Source organism: Peromyscus eremicus, chromosome 1 (genome assembly GCF_949786415.1).
Source record: "Peromyscus eremicus chromosome 1, PerEre_H2_v1, whole genome shotgun sequence".
NCBI lineage: Eukaryota > Metazoa > Chordata > Mammalia > Rodentia > Cricetidae > Peromyscus > Peromyscus eremicus.
Genome location: NC_081416.1, coordinates 129875867 through 129894326, shown reverse-complemented (window position 1 = coordinate 129894326; position 18460 = coordinate 129875867). Strand labels below are relative to the sequence as shown.

General features: G+C 45.8%; 1 protein-coding gene across 1 annotated transcript in view; it reads left to right on the top strand.

Annotated features, from left to right (window-relative positions):
- The first annotated feature begins 964 nt into the window (after positions 1-964).
- LOC131917542 (protein FAM169B-like) overlaps positions 965-18460 on the top strand; it is a 39415-nt gene continuing 21919 nt past the window's right edge. The window contains exons 1-3 of the mRNA XM_059271470.1: positions 965-983; positions 2570-2655; positions 9859-10036. Coding sequence (XP_059127453.1) covers positions 965-983; positions 2570-2655; positions 9859-10036 — 283 coding nt within the window. The remainder of the gene's footprint in view (positions 984-2569; positions 2656-9858; positions 10037-18460) is intronic.

Genomic DNA, 18460 nt, shown 5'->3' with positions numbered 1-18460 from the left:
AGTTCTCGTAGCTGCCATTTTGGAAATGACTTGCATTGAGTAAGTGAAGGTGAATGTCGGGCATGTAATTGGCTCTTATCTCCCAGCCTGCTGTGTGAATTTTAGAACCATTGTCAGTGATGAGGATTCACCACAGATTGGAAGCTGACTGGCCGGGATAGAGGTTGCTGGTTTTTGGAGGGGGCGGGTTCTGAGACCACCTTGAATGTCTGGCTGCGCCTTGATTCCTGGTCTTCCCGGATCTCTACTAACATGTCTCAAACAGCAGAAGAGGGTGGGAGGGAGTGGTGGCTGACCCCGAGTGGTCCACAGTGTTTGTTTTACGGTTGCAAACCTAATGTTACATGTTCAAGTGACTTAGTTTTTGATTCCACTGTGTCCCCCGAGCCCCAAGTCTTCATTTAGAAAGGGTTGACAGGAAGATGCATTTAAAAATTATAGCACATGGGAGGCAGAGGCAGGCGGGTCTCTGTGAGTTGGAGGCCAGCCTGGGCTACAGAGTGAGTTCTAGGGAAGGCACAAAACTACACAGAGAAATCCTGTCTTGAAAAACCAAAAATAAAATAAAATAAAATAAAATAAAATAAATAAAAAAAATTCTGTGACTTCCCAAACCCTTGGGATCAGGTACCTGGCTTAAGAAGCAGTGAAAGAAATGTCTATTAAAAAGGCATAAACGATTGCAGAAATCAAGCAAAGGAACTTTTGTATGTGAGATGCCAGCAAAGAGGCAGAAGCCAGGGTGGGATTCGCCTGTTGGAAAGTGACCACTAAGTCGGATGGACTGGTAAGGAGACAGGGATGGGCCCAGGAGAGGCAGGAGGCTGAGTGGAGATGGGAACAGGAAGACACGGAGTAATCAACTCATTGATTGGCAGGCAAGGAGGAGCACATCCTGCTTGCCGACTTTATCCTGGGTATTTCAAACCCAGTCTCCCTGGCAGATTCCTAGACACCTGGGGCCATGTCTTTGGACCACTCTGGTGAGGAATCTGGGGCAGTGTGTGAATAGGTGTCCACAGGCAGACTTGGTTCAAAGGATGTTGGGCAAGTCAGCAGGGCGGTGGCACCTTTAAGGTGTGGCAAGGTAAGAGTGAGATCGAAGGAAGGGAAGGCAATCCCCCACCTCATCCTCACCCCGCCCCTCCCCCACCCCCACTCCTTCCTGAGTCTGCTCCAGGGCCTTCATCTCCAAAGACAGCCCCTCCCCACACGATCCGCCTGATTCTGAAGAGCGCGCTGCATCTCTGGTCTTTTCCTGGGCTTGTGGTCCAGAGTCCAGGGCTGGACCCTCCTTCTGCTCTTTCTAGCCAATTGTCTTCAACCCGCCCTCCCTTTCAGAGCTGCAGTGTCCTCAGAACGATGCTGATAATAGTTTCCTGATGGGGCTGGAGGAAATTCCTGGGAAAGCAGGCTGGGCGGAGTCCAGTGCCAGGGCATTCATTGCTCAACACACAGGAAGTAACTCTCTTCACATTCGATCTTACGGTGTGTGGGGACTTAAGAGTGATGCAAACGATTGGATATGTTTTTTAAAAAAGATTTATTATTTAAAAATATTACGTGTATGAGTTTTCCCTGCATGTGTGTCTGGGCTCCACGTGTGTCTGGATCCTGCAGAGGTCAGAATAAGGCCTCAGCGTCTCTGAACTGGGCTTGCGGATGCGCTGAGCCACACTGCGGGCGCTGTAATTCTGAACCTGGGTGCTCTGCCAGAGCAGTGAGTGCTCTTTTCATTGCTTGTTTTGTTTTTAGAGACAGGGGTTCTCTGTGTAACAGCCCTGGCTGTCCTGGAACTAGCTCTGTAGACCAGGCTGACCTAGACCAGGAACCTCCCAGATGCTGAGCACACCTGGCCAGTGGGTGCTCTTAATGGCTAAGTTGTCTCTCCAACCCCAAATGATTAGACTTTGATATATGTTCCTAACAAGGAAAAATAAATTTTTTTAAAGGCAGAGTCTCATGTAGCCCAGGCTGGCCTTACACTTTCTATATAGCTGAGGATGACCTTCTCTCCTGCCTCTACCCCTCAACCTTGCCCCTGAATGCCAGATTGCAGGTATGTACACTACTGAAGTCCACACACTCAGTTTATGTGGTGGTGGGGATTGAACCCAGGGCTTCATGCACATTAGGCAAGCAACCTACCAACTGAGCTATATCCCCAAACCTAAAAAAAAAATGTTTCTTATCTCATTGAATGCTTCAATATTGGTTTGTATTTTGTTTTATTCAGCCGTGTTGGGGTATTTCTTTTTCTGAGCCACAGACAGGCCACCTGTGAAATACCCATCTTGTCCCTTTCAGGTGACTCTTCTGATTTGTGTTCTTACAGAATGCCATGAACCTGACCTCAGGCTGGGGCGCTAGCTCCATGGTAAGGCACTTGTATAGCATGTGCATGGCCCTGGGTTCCATTCCCCAACATCATAAAACAACGCAAACGATAAAAATGTCACCTGATTCACCCACAATGCCCTCAGCTGGTTGGCCCAGGCTATTGAAAGTGCTGCCCCCACCCCCAATGAGTGCTGTGGGACTCATGCCTTTCTCTTGCTTTTCCCTTCAGTTGTGGCTGTCTACCTAAAGGGGTCCTGGTGGTCCGTTGAAGACATCCTAAGAACTTCTGATCCCACCAGGGAAGGGATCATGAAGGTGAGGGGATATGATTTTAAATGAACATTTGCAAAACAGGTTTCCGAGGTCTTTTTACTGGGGCGTGTGTTAATAAATTAAGGCTGAACAGCAAGCATCTTTATTGGGGAACCACTTCTTAACTGCCCGAAGAATGGTTTCCTCTGTGGCTATGTTGTCTAGCTCCCTGTATTCATTCCATGGGCTGCCCTGTGGGGGTACCAAGTCTGGCATGCTTACACAACAAACTTTTCCCTGTCTCTTGAATCTGAAGGCTGGAGGTCTGAAGTCACAGAGTATTTCTTTGGAGGGCTGAGGGAATCTGTTGTATGCTGTATCCCTACTTCTGGTTGCTCTTAGCAATTCTTTGACCAGAAGATGGCGGTGTTCATGTGTCTCCACATCCCCATCTTTGGAAACATTGTCAGCCTGTGTTGAGACCCCTTTTGATAAGGACATCATTTGTATTGGACTTTGGAAGAGTAATGTACCATCATAGCTCGATCACCAATAAAAACCCATTCCAAATAAGTTCCCTTAGCAGGTACTGGTGGGGATTTCAACATCTTTTAGGGGCACACTCTTCCATGCTATTAGCGTCCTGCCACTGAGGAAAACAGGAACACATGACCGGTCACCAGACACCTGACTACTGTTCAGTCTGCTTTACCATCCTGAGTGCCTCTCATGCCTCAGTTTGTAAACTTCAATCTGTCCCATTTCTCTGCTGTGTTGAGCAGTTTTTCTGTTGAGTATATTTAGGTCATGGTTATGGATAGAAGATTTGGAAATGAGTTGGTCTGTCTTGAATATTTATTATCCCAGCTTCTTCATGAGGCTGGTCTAACTTCAGAATCTTCGAGGTCTTTTTTGTGTCCTTGGAGGCGCAGGCTTGAGTAACCTAACCAGTGAGTGATTTAGTTGGGTGTGAACCTCGGTGCCCCTAACGTCAGGCCTGATGCCTTTCAGGTGCTGTGGTGTGGTAGAGCAATGGTAGGTAACGCAGGGGCCTGGGATGGTGAGGGTGAAGGCAGGCAGCGGCGAGCAGCTTCTCAGAGTGTGAGAGAGTAGCTGAACTTCAGCTGAGGTGGGGCTAAGGAGGGAGGCAGGAATTGATGGAGAGAGAGCTGACTGTGTGCCTAACTGCTTGCTCATTTGGCTGGCAGATTTATTTTCATTATGTAGGTGAGATAACGATAATGCTCTGCATCATCTTGGAATGGTATGTCTTTCCACAGTCATCTAGCCAACCACTCACTTCTTCCTGTGGGGTTCAGTAAGTGCTGAGTGAAATGTCAACATTTGTTTGCATTCAGTTTGGAGAATGAGTTTATGGTGTAGTTTCTTCTGTCGAACAATTCAAACATTGAGTCTGAGGGCTGAGCGCATGGCTCAGTGTGTAAGAACCCCTGCTCTGCAAGTGGAAGGACCTGAGTTCGAATCCTCAGCACCCATGCAAAAAGCCAGGCATAGTTGTGTGTACTCCATCTGTGAGGGGAGGAGACAGATGAACCCCAAGAGCTCTCTGGATGGCCCTCTGAGACAAGATGGCAAACTTCTGCTTCAGTGAGAGACTGTTCCAAGGCAGTAAGGCTGACACAGGAAGACACTCAAGGTCCTGCTGCGGCTTCTCTATGGGTTCTCACATTCCCACACTCAAGTACATGCACCATACAAGCACACAAACACACAATTGAGAATTGAAAATTAAGTCCTACTTTAAGCAAGCTTCATTGACGTGTAATTTGTATGCCATAAATTTACTCTAAAAATGTACAATCCCATGATGTTTAATAGACTTAAATCAATCACTCCACAGCATTTTCATGATCCTAACTCTGCTTTTAGCTGAACGACAGTCCCGCATATGGGTAGACTATATTTTATTATCCGTTCATCACTGGATGGGTATTGAGTAGTGTTCACGTCTAAGCTGTCATGAGTCTTTGTGTGTGACTTTTGATGAGGACATAGACTTGGAATTTTCTTGAGTATATACCTAGGAGCATAATTACTGGTCACATGGTGTCTCTCTAGTCCATATTTTGAGGAACTGCCAGACTGTCCTCCACAGTTACTGTGTCACCTGACTTACCCCCCGCAGCACTAGCGGGTTTCAGTCTTTCCACGTCCTCAGCAGCACACGCTGTTGTCGGCCACTTACATTCCCATCTGCAGTCCTTTTTTTTTTTTTTTTTAAAGATTTATTTATTACATATACAGTGTTCTGCATGCATGTATCCTTGCAGGCCAGATGAGGGCGCCAGATCTCATTACAGATGGTTGTGAGCCACCATGTGGTTGCTGGGAATTGAACTCAGGACCTCTGGAAGAGCAGCCAGTGCTCTTAACCTCTGAGCCATCTCTCCAGCCCCCCATCTGCAATCCTTTGACTGGAACCTGTCCCCATAGGCTTGGGTATCGGGGCACTCGGTCCCCAGTCCATTGTGCTGTCTGGGGAGTTAGGGTGGGCTTTGAGGTTTTAGAGTCTTGCCTCTCATTCTGTTCCCTCTCTCTCTTCTTTCTGTGTATGTTTTTCCCACCATGATGGACCCTGTCCCTCTGGAACCTTAGCCAAAGTCACCCTTTTCTTCCTTCAGTTACTTCCGGTAATGGTGTGTTATTACAGCAACTGACAAGTGGCTTGTGCACCATCCTGCAGGTGTGAAGTGGTACCCTAGAGATGTGTTGATGTGCGTTCCCTGACGGCCAGGAGACCGAGCATCTTTTCTTGTGCTTAACGGCCGTTTGTATGTTCTCTCTCTTGGAGAATGCCTGTCACGATCCTTCCTTAGCCAAAATCACTTTTTTGATTGGAATATTTGAATTTTTATTGTTAAATTGTAAGAGTTTCCCACATATTTTCCCTGCAAGCCTTTTATCACATATTTGTGATAAAAGAACTATCATATATTTGCTATTTAAAAAAAAAAACTTGGATGACTCTTTTCCCATTCTGTAAGCTTCCTGTTTTAAAAAAAAATGATCTGGATTCAGTGGACCCAATAGATGCTATTAAAGATGTTCTGCCAAGGGTTTCTTCCAGAAAATTAATGCTGCCTTGAAATTCAGCGAAGGACCATGATGCAGCTGTGTGTGCTGTGTCCTAGCCCTTTTCTCACAGGCTATTTGTGCTAAGAAGACTGATTTGTTCCTTAGACTTCCAGGATGAGAGTTTCTCATTTCCTATCTTTTCCAAGTCTAGATTGGGAGCCCACCCCCAGTTTTCTGAGAGTGTCCTGTGTAAGTGCATGCTCTGAATAGGGGCATTCTACCCCTATCTATGCCCTTCCCCCTTCCCCCATGTCCTCCCCCATGTCCTCCCCCATGTCCTCCCCCATGTCCTCCCCCATGTCCTCCCTCCATGTCCTCCCCCATGTCCTCCCTCCATGTCCTCCCCCATGTCCTCCCCCATGTCCTCCTCATGTCCTCCCCATGTCTTCCCTCCATGTCCTCCCCATGTCTTCCCTCCATGTCCTCCCCATGTCTTCCCTCCATGTCCTCCCCATGTCTTCCCTCCATGTCCTCCCCCATGTCCTCCCTCCATGTCCTCCCCATGTCTTCCCTCCATGTCCTCCCCCATGTCTTCCCTCCATGTCCTCCCCATGTCTTCCCTCCATGTCCTCCCCATGTCTTCCCTCCATGTCCTCCCCATGTCTTCCCTCCATGTCCTCCCCATGTCTTCCCTCCATGTCCTCCCCATGTCTTCCCCCCATGTCCTTCCCCATGTCCTCCCCCCATGTCCTCTCCCCATGTCCTCCCCCATGTCCTCCCCCCCATGTCCTCCCCCCATGTCCTCTCCCCATGTCCTCCCCCATGTCCTCCCCCCCATGTCCTCCCCCCATGTCCTTCCCCATGTCCTCCCCCCATGTCCTCCCCCATGTCCTCCCCCATGTCCTCTCCCCATGTCCTCCCCCCATGTCCACCCCCATGTCCTCCCCCATGTCCTTCTCCATGTCCTCTCCCATGTCCTCCCCCATGTCCTTCTCCATGTCCTCTCCCATGTCCTCCCTCCATGTCCTCCCCCATGTCCTTCTCCATGTCCTCTCCCATGTCCTCCCTCCATGTCCTCCCCCATGTCCTCCCCCATGTCCTTCTTCATGTCCTCTCCCATGTCCTCCCCCATGTCCTCCCCCCCATGTCCTTCCCCATGTCCTCCCCCCCATGTCCTTCCCCATGTCCTCCCCCATGTCCTCCCCCATGTCCTCTCCCCATGTCCTCCCCCCATGTCCTCCCCCCATGTCCACCCCCATGTCCTCCCCCATGTCCTCCCCCATGTCCTCTCCCATGTCCTCCCCCCATGTCCACCCCCATGTCCTCCCCCATGTCCTTCCCCATGTCCTCTCCCATGTCCTCCCCCCATGTCCACCCCCATGTCCTCTCCCATGTCCACCCCCATGTCCTCCCCCATGTCCTCCCCCATGTCCTTCCCCATGTCCTCCCCCATGTCCTCCCCCCATGTCCTTCCCCATGTCCTCCCCCCATGTCTACTCCATGTCCTCCCCCCATATCCTCCCCCATGTCCTCCTCCATGTCCTCCCCCACGTCCTCCCTCCATGTCCTCCCCCATGTCCTTCTTCCATACATGAGTATTTCCTTCTGTTGTTTTTAAGACTTTGTCTAAACTTTTTTTTGAAATCAGGTTTTGTTTCTTAGCCACTTATTTTTTCACACATTACTAGAAAAATCTCCTTGAATGCTGTCTCTGTTAATGCAATTAGTGGTCCCAATGATGGCTTAGAAATGGATCTTAGTGTTATGTTTTTGGAAATGCTTCTAAGTCAAGATGGCATGTCCCACATTTTTTTCTTCCTGTAATGGAATTGGACAAATTAAGCCCACTCCCTTTTCCTCCTTCTTCTCCTGCCAGGGTTTGATTGGATGTTTCCTTTCTGCCACGTGCAGCCTGCTTCTCCTCTGGCTTCATAGGTTGAGAAATGCCGCCTCCCAGATGGTCCCCATTAGCTCTGGAGACCAGCTCGTTCTTAAAGCTCAGCCTCCAATCTGGCTGCCACTGTCAGATAGAAAGGGAAGTGGTCAGACCCGCACATCTTTTCCTCTTCTAAGAGCTGGCCCCCGGTGAAGGGGACGTGCTTTACATCCTGCACTCACGAAGAAGTCTGTGGACACTGGACACTTTATGTGGATGCTAGGGTGAGCTGCCTTATTATTAGTCAGCATTTTAAAGGCTGTGGGCCAGTGAAGACGGTTCTGTGGGAAAAAGTGCTTGCTGTGAGCCTGCTGATCTGAGTTTGAGTCCTTAGACCCTTGTATGGTGGAAGGAGAGGACTGAGTCTATGGAGCTGTCCTGTGACCTCCACACGTGGACCATGTGTCTACACATGTACATCGTGTGCTAGCATGCATGTGCGTGTGTGTCCACATGCATGTGTATCTGTGTGTGTGTGTGTGTGTGTGTGTGTGTGTGTGTGAGAGAGAGAGAGAGAGAGAGAGAGAGAGAGAGAGAGAGAGAGAGAGAGAGAGAGAGAGAGGGCACATACATACACAACAATAGCAACAGACAAGTGTTCTAGAGCTTACTCAAGGGATCTTATCCCCTGAACTGAATCTTAAAGAAGAATGAATGGCTGAGGTCCTCTAAGCACAATGATAGTGAAGATGTTGGGCAGGATAGTCATTTTGGGATCTGGTGTTAAACCTCAAACTAGGAGGCTGGGTAGATGGCTTATGTGGTAAAGTGCATGCCAGGCAGGCATGAGGACCTGAGTTCAATCCGCAGAACCCACATAAAAAGTTGGATATGGTGGCACATGCTTTGGAGACCAGAGCCTGGGACTCAGAGACAGAGGGATCCCTGAGGCTCACTGGCCAGCCAGCCTAGCCTGTTTGGTGCGTTCCAGTTTCAGTGAGAGACCCTGCCTCAAACATTAAAGTGGACAGTGCCTGAAGAATGATGATACTTGATGTTGACCCCCAACACACACACACACACACACACACACACACACACACACACACACACACCCCATCATATACAGGCACCATCCGTATGAATAGTAACATACAACGTAAATAAGTAAAATTGACTGTTAAGACCATGCAGTGATGTTTTTAATGAATGCCCCCATTCCCAAAACCTGATGGATGAGGAAGCAGAAGGGAATCAGGGTGTGTGGGCTTGAGCGGGTGTGTGCTGTTTGGAATGAAGAGCCCTGGCCTGTGCTTCCAGCCTGTTTCTGAGCTAGCCCCAGCACAGCTGTCTCTCAGGGTGTCATTGGAATGAGACGGTAAAACGGATGGCATGCACTCACTTAACCTCTTTGAGCTTCAATTTCTGCACCTGTCAGCCGGGCCTTCCCCAGCAGATGAGAATCAGGTGACAACACGTGGGCGGAAGTCACAGCTCCGGGGGTGTGGTGGATCCGGTGGTAATGTGGATCCACGTGCACACACGTGCCCACACATGCACCGCATTGGCTGTCACGCAGCGAAGTTGTAGGATAAAACCCAGGGCTGTGAGTCAGTCATTGTGTGAGTGGCTGGCTGCTTTCACCCTTTACAGCGATTTTATCAGTTACCTGTGCCGCCTAGACGGATGTTGGCAGGATCAATAGATCATAGCCTGGCTGTGTAGCCAGACATGGTCAGGTAGCTTTGAGTCCAGAAGAGAGACCCTGATTTCAGCCACACGTTTGCCCTTTCGTACTCACAATCACAGACAGGAACACGATATCATTTTTGGCTTGTGTAAGAGAAAGCCTGCAACTCGGAGGGGCCTAAATTTGACCACAGGGATGAGTCTGCTTGGGACAGGAGGGTTCTAGTGTATAGCTTAGTTCAAGGTGGGCCTCAGGTCCTAGTAATGCCCTGGGGTTGGGACGGCAGCATGTGCTTGAAATCTGTCATAAGTTGTGAAAATCAGTGGCTTTCGCCGTGGCGATGATCTCCCCCCTGGGGTGAGGATGTCACTGCTATAAAAATGGCAGATTAGGTTTATTTCAGGACACAGCCAGTCATCTCTTGGAATGGCTGACCTGGCCACCTTAGAGGCAACTTTCTGTTCTGTTACCCTCAGCTGGTCACACTCCGTGGACCCGAGTGTTCCCTGGCACTGATACTCCATACTACACTGTGATAAATCAGTGGTATTGAGACCCCACAATTCACGTCCCCATCAAGAGCATCCTGCCACACCTGGCCACGCCACATGCTGCCATTCTTGTCTGGTCTCAGTGGTGGTGGTTCTTTCTTCTCTCTTTTAAGGTTCGGTCCTTCGGGGAAAGGATTGTCCTTTATGTTCTCAACACCATTGTTTTTGGAAGACTGGAGAGAGATCTGGATGACGATGACATGTTTTTCTTACCTCACCCTGCGGAGGAGCAAGCTAAGATTCTGTGGAGGGATGGAGCGGCAGTTGGATTTTATTCAATCAAAATGAAAGGTGAGGGTGGGGGTGCACGGTCTCTGAGGTGCAGGGTGGGGTGGGGCGCCTTGGATGTCTGTCCATCTCTGTAGAGCCCCTCAGCATGAGCATTCTGTGGACTTGTGTGGATTGGGAAGCACAGCTAATTAAACTTAAATAAGCCCAAAGCATGGGTTTCATTTTCATACCTCTGGAAGTCTTCTCCTTGGTTCCCCAGGAAGAACCGTGCGGCCCTACCACAGAGAACAGCGTCCATGCCTGAAGCTTAATGCTTTCCCTTTATGTTAACGTTTAGCTGTCAGGAAAAACACTATTGCTAACAGCTGACGCGTGTTCAGGAAGCACCCTCGATGCCAAGACTTACAGACATTACCTCAGAAGACAAGACAGGGAATTGGCCACGAAAACACGGTTAGGTTAGACAATAGCGACTTCCTCCTAGGACCTTGGCAAGCAGTAGGCGTGCAGCCATTGGGATGAAGGTGTCTGTCCGTCCTCTCAGGTCGCTGCTTTCTCTAATAGTTTCTTCAGCCTTTAAAGACTATCACCGTCTGACCCCAGCTGGTTCCACCATTACCACCACTTGCTTCTTATAAAGTTATTCATTTTAAAAATTACTTTAAAAAGTTACATGTATTTATTTGGTGGCGGGGGGTGGGGGTGGGGTGGCACAGGTGAGGAGGTCAGAGCACAACTTGTGGGGGTCTGTTCGCACCTCTCACAGTATGGGTTCTGCGGATCAAGCTCAGGCCATCAGGCGTGGTTGGATGTACTCTGAGCAAGCTCACTGGCAGAAAATTACCAGTTTTAGTGACAATTAGGTTTCCCAGAAAACCACCATGCATGTGCTCTTTTTGGAGGGAAGTGTTGTTCTTGGGAGATAAAGAGGCTGATTATTGTTTTGAACCGTGTTCACATTGTGTGTGTGTGTGTGTGTGTGTGTGCACATGCATGCGCGTGTGTACGCGCTCATTCTACTTGCCCAGGATGGAATGAAGCCCTTTCCTCCCTCCTTCCCCTCAGCCTCCCCTCTTCCTCGGTCATGTGACCAGATTCTCATGCTTTGCCCATTTGTTGAATGTCAGCTGTGGTCAGTTCTAGGTGCTTTGGCACATGCCTGTCAGCTGCGGTCAGTTCTAGGTGCTTTGGCACATGCCCATTTCAGTAGCTTCCCTCTTGACAGTCCTGGCCCTGTGACTATAACCAGTCTTTATACCTCTTCAAAGTTGTTATATTTCTGATTTATTAATTTCGGATAGATGAATGGGCCTGGAGAATTATTAAGATGAAGGGGAAGTGTTTATAATTCATCTTTCCTGAAACATGTTGTTGTCTCCGTTAAAAAAAAAAAAACAACCCCAAAATCTAAATAGCCAAGCTTAACTCTGAGAGAATCATGTGTAGCCTCAATAACTGTCCTTGTAGGTCTTTAGGAGTTCTGGGTCTCCTGGCAGAGCCAGGTCATAACTAGAGTCCTGGTCAGGACTGACTGGCTAGTAAATGTTGGGTTAGAGGAGCTTGTCTTTATTGAATGAGGAATTCAGGTTGGTGAATTTCCGTAAAGCCTCCATTATCCTGTTCATTTTTCTCCCTTCTGATCTTGGCATATGTAACAGGTTTCTTTTTTTAAACAATTCGTAGAAAACTCACACAGTCAATTAACCTGGGTTCACAGGGGCTCACAGAGACTGAACTGACAACCAGGGAGCCTGCATGGGACTGACCTAGGCCCTCTGCCTATATGTTACAGTTGTGTAGCTTGGTCCTCTTGTGGGACTCCTAACAGTGGGAATAGGGGCTGTCTCCAACTCTTTTACTGGCTTTTGGGACCCTGCTCCTCATACTGGGTCTCATTGCCCAGCCTTAATACATGGGGAGGTGCTTAGTCTTACTATAACTTGATACTCGATGTTTTGTTGATACTCATGGGAGACCTGCCCTTTCCTAAACAGGAATAGAAAGAAGAGTGGATTGGGGGGTGGGAGCAGAGGAGGAGGGGACTGGGAGGAGAGGAGGGAGGGGAAACTGCAGTCAAGATGCAAAATAAATAATAAACAAATTTATTTTAAAGATGCATTCTGTTTTTATTTATGTGCCATTGTATGTGCCTGTGTGTATGTATGTGTGTTTACCTGTGCTCACCTATGGGGGTCAGAAGAGGGTGTTGAGTACCATGGTGCTGGAGTTACAGGTGGCTGTGAGCCTTCTGACATGGGTGCTGGGAACTGAACTCCTGTCCAGTCCTCTGCAAGAGCAGCAAACGCTCTTACCTACTGAGTGATTCTCCAGCTCAGGTTTCTCCAACTCCAGGCTTCTTAATACATCTAGAAGACATTTTAGGAACAAGACTGTCTGCCATCATCCTTCCTCTAGGTGTTCCTGTGGAGTGTTAGAGTCCTGAGCAGAGGGCATCTGAGCTAGGGGGCCTGACCAAATAGCTCATCTATATTTTGTCTGTCTATCTATCTATCTATCTATCTATCTATCTATCTATCTATCTATCTATCTATCTATCTATCATCTGTCTGTCTGTCCGTCCGTCCGTCCGTCCGTCCATCCATCTATCTATTTATTTATTTACTTACTTAGGTGTTTTTGATGCAGGGTTTCTCTGTGTAGCCTGGCTGTTCTGGAACTCATTCTGTAGACCAGGCTAGCCTCAAACGCAGATATCTGTCTGCCTCTGCCTCCTGCCTCCGTGCTGTGATTAAAGGTGTGCATCACCATACTGGGCCCTCCCAAGAATCTCTTAAAAAAGGGCTGGAGGCTGCTAAGTCCAGAGAAGATGCTTATGTGAGTGGCTTTGTCTTTTTAGTTTTTTTTTTTTTTTTTTGGTTTGTTTGTTTTGAATTGCCATTCTATTTAAAGTACAGATGGGTGGATCTTTTTCTTTGGATCTCATGGTTGTAGAGGTCCTTTACTAGCTTTTGCTAGTATAGACAAAAAAAAAAAATTTCTGGTCTACACGCTCCTTGACAAGGCATAGACCCACTGCCTCCCAGAGTCAGCGGAGAGCATGGCTCCCAGAGCTGGCAGTGAATTACCTCCACCATGTTGGGAAGCTGAGGTAGGCGGAGCCAGCAGCCAAGGCTGCCATTTCAGTCCTAGCGATGCTGTGGTTTAAAGCAATAGATTCACAAAAAGACAGATTCAGATGGAATAAACCTCTAAATGGTTTACATTATGTGTAAAAATGCTCATAGGCGTGGAAGAGAGAGGAAAAGGAGGATAGACAGTTATATAAAGAAATAGTTTTAAATAAAATAAGGCCTTTAAAGAGACAGTAAAAGTAATATAAAAATAAGCCAGGTAAAGATAGAAATTACACAGAGAGTCTGGATTATATTGTCTTTGGGATTTTTAACCACAGAAAGACATTTGATTGTAAAGACTGCTGAGTTAAGCCAATATATATGTTTTAAAGGTATCTTGACTTCAAAATTTGTGTCTAAGGATATGTTGCTTTGGAAAAGAGGTTCTACTTTTGTTTCCATAGAAGATGAGAACTTATGGGTTGCTTCCAAGCTAATATGGTTTGATTAAGGAAGACCTCTCTGAGAGGTCTCCAGATGTTCCAACATCCAAAACAGCTTCAAGGCAACTGGCTCAGACAATGCAGCCTCACAGACTATTCCAGTCAGGACTTGACTATAATCTTAATTTTCTCAGGATCCCCATAAGATTTCCAGTGCCCTCAACCAACAGGAAGTAGTATGAGAAGCTACTGTTTATAAATGTTTATTTTTATTTAAAGGGGGTTGTTTATAAATGTAATCTCTTTCTAAAAAAGAAAAGGGGATAGAGATATGATAGGATAAAAGGATAGATTATTGAATCTACTTTTTTGTTTTTTGTTTTTTTTTTCTTCTTTTTTCAAGACAGGGTTTCTCTGTGTAGCTTTGCGCCTTTCCTGGAACTCACTTGGTAGCCCAGGCTGGCCTCGAACTCACAGAGATCCGCCTGGCTCTGCCTCCCGAGTGGAATCTACTTTTAAAGAGCAACAACTTGTTGAAAATGTTTTACATTGCTATAGATTTTAGTTTATTACAAATTTAAAGTTAATTTTGTTATACTGCATGTATATTTCTGCTCTTAAGGTATTATGTTTATGTAGCTTATTTAAAATTGTAATATATAATTAAGAAATACAGATTAATAGTCATCTAGGATAATCAAAAATAGTTAAGTTTTCTATGTATACACAGATATATTTCAATTAGGTGGGTAATCTTCAAACACTTCAAAGACCTACAGAATATGGCATTTAAAATGTTTTAAAAACTTAGACTTGGGGCTGGAGAGATGGCTCAGAAGTTAAGAGCACTGGCAGCTCTTCCAGAGGTCCTGAGTTCAATTCCCAGCAATCACACAATAGCTCACAACCATCTGTAATGAGATGTGGTGCCCTCTTCTGGGGTATAGGAATATATGCAGACAGAACATTGTATACATAATAATAAATAAATCCTAAAAAAGCCTTAGACTTTTCTGGACACTGATACATGCCTGCTCCTGGCAGAACCAATCTACTTAGAAAAGATGATGGGCGTCAAAGAAACTCCATATAGATTTTGCTCTCTTCTTGGTAAAAATTAGCCATTTAGGCAAGAAACTGCTCTTGCCTGGACTGCTTGATAATATGTTATATAAATTGGACATGCAGGACCCATAGGAAGGTGACCACTGAACTTTGCAAGGCGAGATGGTTCTTCAGGTTCCTGCTTCACAGAAGAAACTTCCAGACATTCTGCAGGACACAGAGAGAAGCAACTGATGAACTTTGCCAATAGGCGAGACAATACTTCAAATTTCCTGTTTCACTAAAAAGTCTGCCAGAGACTCTAGGCCTGTAGGCTGAAGATGGATGCCTCAGCATTACAGAGGAACTTTGGATGACTATCCAGGCAGCCAGATGTCTCTGTCATGTCTAGAATTATGGAAGTTGCTTGCAATGCACTTCCTGTTTACTTAGCGAATATTTATATCCTACTGGGGTCTTTGATGGAGTTGAAGACTAGATATGAAACTTTAGACTCACAATTATAAGATAGATGATAGAATATTTTCTTTTTTTTTTTTCTTTTTTTTTTTGTTTTTCGAGACAGGGTTTTTCTGTGTAGCTTTGCGCCTTTCCTGGAACTCACTCTGTAGACCAGGCTGGCCTCGAACTCACAGAGATCCGCCTGCCTCTGCCTCCCAAGTGCTGGGATTAAAGGAGTGTGCCACCACCGCCCGGCGAATATTTTCTTTAATTTTGCCAAATACAAATAGACTAGATATTATAACTATAATTCTTGCTTGATAACTGTTTTGTTATATGTAATTTTACTATGTTAAAGTTAAAACCTTCCTTTTTGATTAGACAGAAAAGGGGAAATGCTGTGGGATAATGATCTTATACACTGGTTTAATAAAACACTGATTGGCCAGTAGCCAGGCAGGAAGTATAGGTGGGGTGAGCAGACTAGGAGAATTCTGGGAAGAGGAAGGCTGAGTCAGGAGTCACCAGGCAGACACAGAGGAAGCAAGATGACAAGGCAGAATTGAGAAAAGGTACCAAGCCATGTGACTAAACATAGATAAGAATTATGGGTTGATTTAAGTGTAAGAGCTAGTCAGTAATAAGCCTGAGCTAATGGCTGAACAGTTATAAATAATATTAAGCCTCTGAGTGGTTATTTTATAAGTGGCTGTGGGACCTCAGGCCAGGTGGGACCGGAGAAACTTCTGACTACAATTAATAGCAGTGTTTATTGATTTCTGTACTTCTGTTGGTTGGATTATTGTTTGTTTTTCCTTTTTTCCTTATTTGTATTAGGAGTTTGCTAGTTTGTGGTGGACATGATAGATTCCTTCCTAGTGCTTGCTCCTTTGTTGATCTATTCCTCTCATGAAGTTTATTCTTTCCTTTGTTCTTGTGATGGTGAATTTTTTTCTTTATGTTTTCTATGATGCTGTTGGGTGGCCATCAACTACCTTGGTGTGGGTTTGTCTCAGAATGTCCTTATTATTCCATCGACTTTTAAAGATAGTTTTGCTGGCTTTAGCAATCTTAATTGGCAGTTATTTATTTATTTATTTTCAGTTCTTGAAATATATCATTCCTTGCTTCCCTGGCTTCTAGTATTGTGACAACAGACCTGATATTATCTGGACATTTCTTCCTTTGTAGGTAAGTTGGCATTTCTACTGAAGAGTTTTCAGTCTTGCTTTCTTGTTTTGGAGTTTGACACCATGACTATATGCTGGGGGAGATTTTTTCTCAGGTTGTGTTTCTTTAGAGTTCTGAATACCTCTTGTGTTTGGATATGTATTTCTCTATGTTTGGGCAATTTTCTGCTATAATTTCATTGACTAGATTCTCCATACCTTTAGTGTTTCTGTAAGCTCCTTCTATCTCTGTGTTCTTAAGTGTGGTCCCTTGATCACATCCCAGAATATTTGGATGTTGTGGTCATACCTATTGGTAGGGGCCTTTTAAAAAATTATATTTTACCTACTATTGTCTGAGAGGGAGTCACACAAGTGCCATGGTATGCATATGCCATGATGGATATGTGGAGGTCAAAGGTCAACGGGTGGGAATCAGTTCTTAGGTGGGTCCTGGGAATTTAAGTCAGGTCTTCAGGCTTTTGGCAAGGGCCTTTACCCATTGATCTATCTCAACAGCACAGTGCTCACTTGTTTGGCTAGTTTAATTTATTGATGTTTAAATGAAGTGTGTGTTCGTCTGCCTTGACCTCTAGGCTTGATCTTTTTCCTGCTTGCTCAAGTCTGTTACTGATGCTTCTCTCTGTCTCTGTCTGTCTGTCTCTCTCTCTCTCTCTCTGTGTATGTTCCTCACTCTCCAGAGACAGTGTTTCTCTGTGTATCTCTGGCTGTCCTATAACTCACTTTGTAGATCAGGTTGGCCTCAAACTCACAGAGATCCTCCTGCCTCTGCCTCCCAAGTGCTGGGATTAGAGGTGTGCACCTCCATGCCTGGCTTCATTGTGTTTTTCATTTGATTCATTGAGCTTTTTCTTTTCAAACACTTCTATTTTTCCCTAAATCTTAACTTCCTTATAGAATTGTCTGCCATATTGTGTCTTTTTCATCCTTATTGCTGATTTTCTTATGTATTTTACTGCCCTTTTCTAATGTTGCTGACTTTCCTTTCCAGATCCTAGGTTGCGTTTATTTGCTTGTTTGTATCTTCTTTCAGGTTATTGATCATTTTTACCGGAAAACTTGAGAAATCTTCACTTGGCTATAGGGATTCCATATGCATTTCTTTCTTTCTTTTTTTTTTTAAACTCTCTCTTCAAAGTTCTTTTCAACTTTCACTTACAGTACTTGTTGACTGTCGGTCTCGTGCCAGTATTTAGCCTTGTGAAGCAAGAGTCCCTTATGCCATCGTCTGGACTTCTGGGGCCATCACTTTCTTTCTTTTTTTTTTTTTTTGAATAAAGTTTTATTGGTACACAGCCATACTCGGATGACTTCTTTTGCACTGTAACTGCAGAGTCCAGGAGCTGCAGCTGAAACCTGATCTCCAAAGGCTAAAGTATTTTCTATGCCATTCTTACAGAAACCTTTCATGGACCCGGGTTCTAGAGACTGCATTGGAAACATTTCCTATGAAAACAAAACAATTTAATTAAAACTGTTAGTGGAATTCAGGAGCATTTAGAGTGCCACCTTAATAGCTGTTTAACTGCCCTGAGCTCCAAGGCTTTTGTCTTTATCTTGTAGATGGCCCCAGAACAGACCCAATAGCATAATTATAACAGAAAGATTATACTAACACTTAGCAAATACCAGCCTGCTTAGCCATTTCTGTTTTGAGTCTCTAGTTCAGGAGTATCCCTAGTGTCTCATCATCTGCTCTCAGGCTCTTTGATTGGCAAATGTGCCCACTTGATCTAAATTTGTTTTTTTTCCAGCCATTCCTCTTTTTTTTTTTTTTTTTTTGGTTTTTTGAGACAGGGTTTCTCTGTGTAGCTTTGTGCCTTTCCTGGGACTCACTTGGTAGCCCAGGCTGGCCTCGAACTCACAGAGATCCGCCTGGCTCTGCCTCCTGAGTGCTGGGATTAAAGGCGTGCGCCACCACCGCCCGGCCCAGCCATTCCTCTTAATATTGCACAGAGCAGCTGCCATCCTCAGTGTATTTCCTCCCAGGATTTTCAGGGCAACAATGTGTGGATGATTGGCACCCATCTAGTTGACTGCTACCTACTCTACATTTGGTTATTTTGTATCTGTCAGTCCACACCAGAGCTCTCTTTGTCACATCTTGGATATCTTGATTCTCAGTAACAGCTGGGCAGGGTGGTCATGGCCGTTGTCATGTAGAAATACTGACCTTTGAACTTTTCCGTACAGACAAGCCTCTTGTCTGAAGTAGATACAGTTTCTTCTGTTACTTTCTGGGTGCTGGCTCCCGTCCTTTCTTGGTGGGCT